The 10442-nt window shown below is 45.0% G+C and overlaps 1 protein-coding gene across 8 annotated transcripts in view; it reads left to right on the top strand.

The window, feature by feature from the left end:
- CDC25C (cell division cycle 25C) overlaps nucleotides 1-3882 on the top strand; it is a 32639-nt gene extending 28757 nt beyond the window's left edge. For 7 of the 8 annotated variants that reach the window (XM_046000342.1, XM_046000340.1, XM_046000341.1 and 4 more), the window contains 4 exons: nucleotides 1281-1379; nucleotides 1928-2061; nucleotides 2435-2546; nucleotides 2743-3882. In XM_046000342.1, the coding sequence (XP_045856298.1) occupies nucleotides 1281-1379; nucleotides 1928-2061; nucleotides 2435-2546; nucleotides 2743-2892 (495 nt within the window). In that variant the 3' untranslated portion in view covers nucleotides 2893-3882. The remainder of the gene's footprint in view (nucleotides 1-1280; nucleotides 1380-1927; nucleotides 2062-2434; nucleotides 2547-2742) is intronic. The other variant, XM_046000347.1, reaches the window with a different exon arrangement.
- Nucleotides 3883-10442: the final 6560 nt, after the last annotated feature.

Genomic DNA, 10442 nt, shown 5'->3' on the forward strand with positions numbered 1-10442 from the left:
ACTTGATCCCAGGACTCTAGGATCATGACCTGAGCCGAAGGCAGTCGCTCAGTCAACTGAGCCACCCAGGCACCCCTCAGTGCATGATAATTATTAATAGTATTTTCTTTCACTCTCAAAAGTGTCCTAGTTTGGGGCGCCTGGGTGGCTCAGTGGGTTAAGCCTCTGCCTTTGGCTCAGGTCATGATCTCGGGGTCCTGAGATCGAGTCCGGCATCGGGCTCTCTGTTTGGCAGGGAGCCTGCTTCCTCCTCTCTCTCTGCCTGCCTTTCTGCCTACTTGTGATCTCTGTCTGTCAAATAAATAAATAAAATCTTTTAAAAAAATTTTTTGAAAAATAAATTTTTAAAAAAAGTGTCCTAGTTTGTAATAATTATTTGGTCACCCTACCCATAATCTCACCACCAGAGAGAACCACTAGTAATAGTTTCCTTATGGCCTTCCAGATTTTATTCTGGAATATATTTGATAAAAATAGGATCATAATGAACATGTAGTGTTGAAGGGTAGCAAAACATTGTAAACATGTTTCTACCTCAGTAAAGCAAATCTATATTATCCTTCTAATGGCTATATATATATTGGCATGTATAATTTAACCCCCATTTTTGAGTAGTTATTTGTAACTTTTTAAATTATGTGATAATTTAAGCTAATATTTAAGTTATTTGATAACTAAAATAATGGCTGAGATGAATATTGTGCCATGTCTTTGTGTACTTTTCTTTTCACTAAAGATGTTGGGAAAGAAGTTGCTGACTCAAAGTGTAAATACATTTACATTTACAAAGTTCCCTGCAGAAAGGTTGAATCAATTTGCACTCCTACAAGTATCTTAAGGATATCAACCCTTTTCTTCCATATCCTTTTCTGAAAGACTTGCTTGCTTCCTTTACGATGGAACCATTTCCCATTTCGTCTTGGAAAGTCAGAATCGCTCCCTGCTACCTGTACTACTGCAGAAGCCCTTTGGTGTCTTCTGAGAGGCTGATTCCAGCCACACCTGCCTCCAGATGAGTGCCTGCCTTGAATATGTTTTTCGCTGATGTCTTGGCAATACCAGCTACTTTGGTGCTCCAAAAAGACCATTTCGTATTTTATCCTTTTGAATGAGCAGTAGGGATGAACCATTGCCTCATTTCAAATATAGGTGACCTTTGGAGATTGGGCATCCGGTGGAATACTGGGTGACTAAAGGGAGTGCAAATCAGGAACTATGTGATTGACTCTTGTCTCCCGGAGTGATAGGGAACAGGGTGTTCAATCATCATTTCTGTGTAGATGGCTGCCTTGCTGTCAGGGAAGTTCCAGAGCTTGATTGAGAAGTTTTATATCATCGATTGCCGCTATCCTTATGAGTACCTGGGAGGACACATCCGGGTAAGGTTACATTAGTGGGGAGGGACTGGAGGTAGCTCTTTAATGAATAGAGTCTATGGACATAGGTCCTATGAACTCCAGAACCAGGGCAGAGCTTCTACTTTTGGAGCACATCAAGGCTGCAAGTCCTTATTCTTGTTCTAATTCTGTAAACCTTGAGCAATTTACTTTCCCTTTCCTTCCTAGACCAATCTCCCTTTATTCTATTGGAGTCAAGAGCTCCTACTTGGAAATAAAATATTAATCTAAGGATGGAGAAGAATCTTGCAGACACTGATAGACATTCTTCACAATGATTCCTACACATTGGAGGGGGGCGGTCCGATGTACAAACATTTATTGTACTACTACAAACATTTATTGTACTACTACATGCCAAGCTCTATGCTAGACTTTGGGGATAGACAGAGATATAATTAGATCTTGTGCCCTGAAAGTGCTTACAGTCTAGACTTCCTGGCCCAAATATCCCAAGATGGTATCCCAATTATTTCTAAGTATTGGAACTATCCACAGGCCGTTAATGAAATACTGAAATTTTTCTACAGGAAGCCTTAAACTTGTACAGTCAGGAAGAACTGTATAACTTCTTTCTGAAGAAGCCCATTGTCCCTCTCAACACCCAGAAAAGAATAATCATCGTGTTCCACTGTGAATTCTCCTCAGAAAGGGGTCCCCGAATGTGAGTGTGTACATGGGGTAGGGTGGGTGTTTAGAAATGGACCTTGAATTGGGACTTAAAACCAGGGAGACTTCCCAGACCAGTTCAGACAGAGATTGGAATGAATGAATGCATTCTTTCCATTGTAGTTTAAAGTTAAGGGGGTAGAAAGAAAGGTTTCTAAAATTTAAAAGTTTGGAGCAGTGAAGGAAAAAGGATTGGGAATGAAGAGGAGAAAGAGTGACTTGCTTGAATCTTGTTTTGCAGACAGTGAGATCTGGAGGTCCTTTTGGGTTACCCGTAGTCAATTCCTCCTTCCCCTCCCCAGTGAATGAGACGTGGAATCCTGACCTTGCTTCTTTCCACCCCACCCACCTCTGGGTTTTCTCTAAAGGTGCCGCTCTCTGAGACAAGAGGACAGGGCTCTGAACCAGTATCCTGCATTGTACTATCCAGAACTATATATCCTCAAGGGGGGCTACAGAGACTTCTTTCCAGAATATATGGTAAAGAATGGGGCACATGGGGCAACAGGAGAACTCAGGCTTGGGGGAGCCAACTTGAGCATGCAACTTCCAGGGCCTGCAAAGCCCTCTGAGAACAAACTCCTGCTCCTTCTTAGCTACCACCAGCAGCATCTCTATTAAACCTAGTAAAGTTCTGGAGACTAGAGTATCCCTTACTTTCTCCCCTATCTTTCAGGAGCTGTGTGAACCACAGAGCTACTGCCCTATGCATCATCAAGACCATAAGGCTGAGCTGCTGAGGTGTCGAAGCCAGAGCAAAGCATGGGAAGGAGAGCGGCAGCTGCAGGAGCAGATCGCCTTACTGGTGAAGGATGTGAACCCATGATAGTGGATCAGTGATTGGCTGTCTAGGAGTCACCATAAGACATAGTAGAGGGGCGCCTGGGTGGCTCAGTGGGTTAAAGCCTCTGCCTTCGGCTCAGGTCATGATCCCAGGGTCCTGGGATCGAGCCCCACATCGGGCTCTCTGCTTGGCAGGGAGCCTGCTTCCTCCTCTCTCTCTCTCTCTCTCTGCCTGCCTCTCTCCCTACTTGTGATCTCTATCTGTCAAATAAATAAATAAAATCTTTAAAAAAAAAAAAAAAAAGACACAGTAGAAACGCTGAGCAGAAAGAAGCCATGTTGTATATGGCTAAACCCAGGATTGTCAGAAGATGTCTGCAAGCCAACAAGCTGCAAAGCTAATGAAATTCCAGGCCTGGGGGTTGGTTTTAGCAGAGCTGCTGGGTGGTGACTGAGTCCTGGAGCCGGCTGTAGAAGGGTGTGGCCTTGAGTTACGTGGAGATTTGTGTTGCTTCAGGAAGTGTTTGCGTTCTCTTTCGTTTAGACTCTTCTTCTCACAAGCTGGCCTGCTCTTTCCCTGGGCTTCTGCCTGTTTCAACAGAGTTGTCCAGCTTTTTTCTCTGTACTTGCCTTCTGTGTTTCCTTCTCTCCCTTTTTCTTAAATGGGAAAATAAACACTGCAGAATGAGAAATTTGATTGTGAACCCTGTCTACTCCTAGAAAATCTTTATAAGGAAGAGATCGTCAAATTCATCTCCTTTAGACAAAGGTGTAACAATCTTGATATGTAGCTGAGGCTAAGGTGCTTTTCTCTAGACCATTTGTTCTCAAATTTGGGCCCTGGACCATAGGCATTATCTGAATTTGTTTGAAATGTAAATTTTCAGGCCTTACAGCAGACCTACTAAAGCAAGACCTCTGAGGCCTCAGAATTATGGGTTTAAAAATTTTTCCCTTTGGGGCGCCTGGGTGGCTTAGTGGGTTAAAGCCTCTCCCTTCGGCTCGGGTCATGATCCCTGGGTTCTGGGATCGAGCCCCGCATCAGGCGCTCTGCTCAGCGGGGAGCTTGCTTCCCCCTCTCTCTCTGCCTGCCTTTCTGCCTACTTGTGATCTCTGTGTGTCAAATGAATAAATTAAAAAAAAAAAAAAAAAAGATCCTGTTTCTTGATCTGTCTCTCTCTGTCTTTAAAAAAAAAAAAAAAAAAAATTCCCTTTTAGGTGATTCTGATGCATGCTGAGGCTTGAGAACCACTGTTCTGGAAGTAAGGAAAACTTGTTTTGTTTTGTTTTTTTAAGCAGGGGTGGGGTGGGGTGAGGTAGGGGGAAGAGGCAGAGGGAGAAGGGGAGAGAGAGAATCTCACTGCCCAGTGCAGAGCCCGAGGTAGGGCTCACTTAACCAACTGAGGCACCCAGGCACCCCTTAAGGAAAACCTTTTAAATTGCCTTCTTTAGCAATATCCCAGCTTTCCTTTCCTAGACCATTCCAAGTATGAGTTACCTAAAAGTGTTCCACACTCAGCACTCTGTGATAACTAGGTTCAGAAAACCATAGTGATTAACATCTCTAAAGCAGGTTATAGGTCTGAGTTTGGCTTAAAAATATTCCTTATCTAGGGTTGCCTGGGTGGCTCAGTGGGTTAAGCCTCTACCTTTAGCTCAGGTCATGATTTCAGGGTCCTGGGATTGAGCCCCACATTGGGCTCTTGGCTTGGAGTAGAGCCTGCTTCCCCCTGCCTCTCTGCTTACTTGTAATCTCTCTCTCTCTCTGTCAAATGAATAGATAAAATCTTTAAAAAAAAAAAAAAATCCTTATCTACAACCTCAATGGAATTTTGACTTTTCCCATTTCCCATCTCTTTCCTTGACTTCATTTCCTATCTCACAGAGATGAGTTTAGGACTTGGGATAGTTGGAAGTAGAGATATGTGCTGTCTAAAGGTAGGGAATAAAAGGATAGAAAAGTAGCAAACAAGAGGGGGCTCCTGAGTGGCTCAGTGGGTTAAGCCACTGCCTTCAGCTCAGGTCATGATCTCAGGGTCCTGGGATCGAGTCCCGCATCGGGCTCTCTGCTCAGTGAAATCTCGCTTCCCCCTCTCTCTCTGCCTACTTGGGATTTTTCTCTCTGTGTGTCAAATAAATAAAATCTTCAAAAAAAAAAAAAAAAGAAAGAAAGAAAAGAAAAGGACAAAGAGCTCTGAAGCCTGGCTGAGACAGAATAGAGACCAAAGTGACCTCTTCTTGAGTTCTGGAGCATGGAGACCTTTTTTAAGTGAGCAGGAGGGAAGAAGGGCTGTGGCTGGATTGATGTCTGCAAGGGGGGGCCAGGGCTCTTCTGGAGTGCCTTACGTGTGCCTCCCAGCAGAGGGCACTGCGGTATTCTTTAATGCAGCTTCTAGAGCGTGCGGCCTCCACCACCCGATCCTGCCTCTGCCCACAGGGAAGGTACCTGGCCTTCTCCCTGAGCCCTTGAGCTCAGACTCAGAAGGGCGGAGGGGAAAGGAGAGGAAAGCTGTTTCCACATTAGGTGCAGATGACTGAGGGGAATACTCTGCTCCTCTGTCCCACCCCCACATACTTATCCCTGCCAAACAGGTATTCCTGGTGGCCTGAGGAGGAAAATGTTTGAAGCACCTCCACTTCTAAGTATGAGGAAGGGATCCCCTAACTCACTGCCTACCCTAGTGGGTCATTTCCTGATCGTTTTCCCCAGAAAAGTGGAACCAACCCCCTTACCCCCCAGGAAGAGACTGGTACACATGTTCACATTACAGTAATCTTAATTAAGTGGAAGTTTGGAGTTGCAAAACAAAAACTAGAACTTAATTAGTTTATCCGCTTTGTGGAAAAAAAAATTGTATTTGCTTAAAAGGCTCCATTTGCTGCCTATATAATTTCTTTTTTCTTTTTTAAAAGATTTTATTTATTTATTTGAAAGACAGAAATTATAAGCAGGCAGAGAGGCAGGCAGAGAGAGAGAGGAGGAAGCAGGCTCCCCGCTGAGCAGAGAGCCGGATGTGGGGCTGGATCCCAGGACCCTGGGATCATGACCTGAACCAGAGGCAGAGGCCTTAACCCACTGAGCCACCCAGGCGCCCCTGCCTATATGATTTCTTATAATGTCCTCCCTTTGCATAGGTGCCAAGTGATTTGATTCATGTTGTTTTCAGGAATAATAATAGTAACTAATATTTTTCAGATGCTTACTATATGCAGGACTTTTTATGAACTCATTTTATATGTATAAACTCCTTTAATTTTCACAGCAATTCTGTGAGGCAGGCACTTATTATTTTGCATATTTTACAGGTAAAGGAATTGAGACACAGAGGGATTAAGTAACTTGTTTAAGGGATGCCTGGGTGGCTCAGACAATTAAGTGGCCACCTTCCACTCAGGTCATGATCTGAGTTGGGGTCCTGGGATTGAGTCCCCTATCAGGCTCCTTGCTCGGGGGGAGCCTGCTTCTCCCTCTGCCTGCTCTGCCTGCTGCTCCCCGCTGCTTGTGATCTCTCTCTGACAAATAAATAAAATCTTAAAAAAAAAAAAGTAACTTGTTTAAGATCACACAGCTAATGAACAGTGGAGTTGGGGGTTGAACCCAGGCAGTATGGCTCCAGTGTCTATACCCTGAATGGATTTGCTGTTACCAAATCCTCATCAAAGAATAGTGTGCCTTTCTAGACACTGTATTAGATGTTAAATATATAAGAGCCTCAATTATAGATTCTTAAGAAGTCAGGGCTGTACGGGTTGCTTGGGCTCGGCAGATGAGACTAAGCGCTAAGACCCCAGGCGGGAGACCTTGGCATGTGTTGTATATTAGGTTAGCTTTATAATAACACTAATTGTATTTGTTCAACATAAAGTCAAGAAATGAAGATTCTTTCTAAACTGTTCTTTCTAAAAACAAGGTTTTCAGGGGATGCCTGAAAAACTGACTGACTGCCTCAGTCATTTAGGCCTCTGACTCTTGATTTCTGCTTGGGTCGTGATCTCGGGGTCATGAGATTGAGCCTCACGTTGGGCTCCATGCTCAGCATGGAGTCTGCTTTTTGCTTGTCCATCCCTGTATGTTCCTCCCTCACTGGCTCTTTCTTTCTCAAGTAAATACAATACATTTTTTAAAAAACAAAACATGGGGGGCGCCTGGGTGGCTCAGTGGGTTAAAGCCTCTGCCTTTCGCTCAGGTCATGATCCCAGGGTCCTGGGATCGAGCCCCGCATCGGGCTCTCTGCTTGGCAGGGAGCCTGCTTCCCCCCCCCCCCCCGCCTGCCTCTCTCCCTACTTGTGATGTCAAATAAATAAATAAAATCTTTAAAAACAAAACAAAACAAAACATGGTTTTCAGTCTTAGTCCAGGACCTGGCTGACTTCTGGCATAGAGAAGGGAGGAGCATTTTCCTTTTCTCATCAGGATTATAAAGTGGGAGGAGGTATGGAAGATTACTTTTCCCCTTTCCCCATTCAGTTCAGGCAAATGTTGAGGATATACCAGTTCCTTTAAATGTTTATCTCGGGTTGTCAATTCTGATTACCATAGGTATTCGATTATACTGTTCCTGCCCTCAAAAGTCTGGCAAGGTAGAGAATGATTCCCTTTATCCCCATCCCTATATGCAGTCTGGCCCACTAGCAAAGGAAAGAGGTACTGTAGCCTCCATCTCCAAGGCAGCAAGTCTGGTGGTGGGAGCAGGTCAAGTTCACAGAAAAATTAACTCCTGCACCCTACTTAGAATGATAGCATTTATTCACTGCGTGCTCTGTGCCAGGCACTATGGGAAACTCTTTACTATATACTTGTGTAATCCTGATAACTGTTACATGAAGTAGATACTATTATTAATTTTACTCATGCAGAAGCTGAAGCAAGGAAAAATTAAGAGCTGTGCCCAAGGTCATCCAGCCTTTGTTGAAAATGGCAGTTGAATCCAGGCAGTCTATAAAGCTTGTGTTCTTAACTATTCACCACACTGCTAACACCCTAGGTGAGGACAGCAGCAGGAATTAAAGCTTCCAATGAAAGAGGGCTTGACAGAAGGCAGAAAACCATGATTACAAATGAAAATGGAGTAAGATACAAGGTTTTTAGACTGTTGAGCCCAAGCAGTGGATTGCAAAGCCTCCCAGGGCAGGGTTTGTCTCTTAATCATTTTTGCACCTGGTTCAAAGTTGAACCCATAATCAGTCTCAAAAGACATTACTGAATTGAATGATAGCTGAGTAGCATCATCTTTATAGAAAGGACAGGCTCATTTGTCATTATCCACAAGGTTCCCAAAGGCAATGCTGCTTATCTAGCAGGTGTTGGCAGTCACAGAGGACGTGGTTGGTGGGGAGAGGGTGTGCTGGAAGAGTCATAATTATTTACAGAGGCTTCCTCATCCCTCCCCTACCTTTGGTTTCCAATCATCATCCAAGACCCAGTGATGTCAGGCTCTCCACTCCAGTGCCTAGACAGAAAGATGGTCCAGCATCTCATTCTCACAAAAAGGCTGACCTGTTACAGGTGGAATTGGGCATTGCTGTCAGCTAGCAGTTTGAGTTTGTTCCTGCCTTCCTGGTCCCCATTCCATGGGGATGGCACTGAATGAACACTCAGAGTATGCATCCTGAGCACATGCCTTTTCCCACCCTATCCTGCCACCCAAACTTGATTGGGCTTGTTTGCTGAAGCCAAGGGTTAGTGCAGAGGTGACACCTCTTAACTCCTCCCATTCCAACCTCTGTTGATTCATAGGTCTTTCAGCTGTTTCCTAGCATCCCAAACATCTGAAATGGTTACCATTTGGGGCCCCTGGGTGGCACAATTGGTTAGGCACCTGACTCTTGGTTTTGACTCAGGGCTGATCTCAGTATTGTGAGATCAAGTCCCAAGTCAGGCTCTGTGCTCACTGAGTCTGCTTGAGTTTCTCTTCCCTGGCTATGCATGCTCGCTCTCTCTCTCAAATAAATAAATAAAATCTTGAAATTGTTTCCCTTTGCTTTTTTTTCTTTTTAAGATTTTATTTACTTATTCGACAGATCTGTCAAGTAGGCAGAGAGGCAGGTAAGCGGGGGCAAGAAGCAGGCTACCTGCTGAGCAGAGAGGCCAATGTGGGGCTCTATCCCAGTACCCTGAGATCATGACCTAAGCTGAAGACAGAGGCTTAACCCACTGAGCCACCCAGGCGCCCTTGCCTCTTTTTTTTTTTTTTTAAATTTTATTCATTTATTTGGGAGAGAGAGCCGAAGCAGAGGGAATGGCAGAGGGAGAGGAAGATGTGGACTTCACACTGGTGCTCAATCCCAGGACTTTGGGATCATGACCTGAGCTGAAGGCAGACTCTTAACTGACTGAGTCACCCGATGCCCCAAGTTACCCTTTGCTTTTAAATCCCATTTTGAAACTATTGCCAGAGTGGAGTGGACAGTGGGGGCTATCTGTGCCCAGCTACAGCTTTCTGACTTAACATAAGGAGGTGGTATGGAGCTGGGGGAAATCAGGCCCTGTACAAAAGCTGAGGAGCCAGATGTTCACTTTCACAGCTCTCCTGGAAGACTGGAAGGGCAGATAGAGATTAAAACGAAGACCAAACTCCATTTAAAGTGCATTACAGCGCAGAAACTAGCTCCCCCTGGGCAGGAGAAGGGAGGAAAGGGCACAAGAGGCCACATCTTTCCTTCCTTATCTAGGGCCACATGTCTCTCTCCCAGCTTTGTGAAGGGTGATTTACACCCCTGGCTGGAATGACTCTCTTTCTGGGCTGATTACATCGGCAAATGCCCCCCAGAGGCCACAGCAGGCTGGCCATATTCAGAAGCAGCGGCCAATAAATCTCAGAGGTTTATATTGCACTTCTCAATACCCTCCTCCTGGCCCTCTGCCAGGCCTCTGCACAAGTGAGGAGAGGGCTTGGGCTGCAGGGGTTGGGGGTGAAACCCTCCACTTGCTTTCATCATCCTCTCTCTTCCTAAGCACTTAGTTAATCTTCCAAGTCATTGTGTCTCTGTTTTTACCCTGGGAGCTCTTGGAAATCAACACTACCCCGCAACAAATACCCTTACCCTTGTGGGTAGAAATCCTGGGCTCTGGGCAAAGCTGTGTTTCTACCTTGCTGTTTAATCTTAGTAGAGTAGGTTGCTTTCTGAAACATACCTGAAGATGAGGAGGATCCTCAAGTGATCTTTCTAGCCACCTTCCTCAGCGATCCTGTCGTTCCTCCAGGTAATTCTCTAACCTGAACAGAGTTTAATCCTTCCACCCTCCCTCATGACACTGAATTTTGGAGGAAGCTAGTCTGGCGTTAAGTCCTGGGATCTGGCGGCAGGACTGTCCTCAGCACAGCCATTTCACCTGTCTGGGACCCATTTGCAGAATCATGGGGTTAATGGTAACAGCCCAAGCTTACCCTTGAAGTTCTTCAACGGGAAATGGAGGCATGGATGTGCAAATTCTAAGAGGAAAAATAAATACTAGAAGTGAAACTGCCCTTGTGCTGACTTGCTCAGCTTTTGCTACAAGATTTCACTTGTTCCTGAAGGGGGTGGGGGTCCAGCAAGAGAGAAATGGTGCTTTTCTTGGGCTCACGAGATGGGGACTCTCCAGAGGCAGCT

Source organism: Meles meles, chromosome 3, assembly GCF_922984935.1.
Source record: "Meles meles chromosome 3, mMelMel3.1 paternal haplotype, whole genome shotgun sequence".
NCBI lineage: Eukaryota > Metazoa > Chordata > Mammalia > Carnivora > Mustelidae > Meles > Meles meles.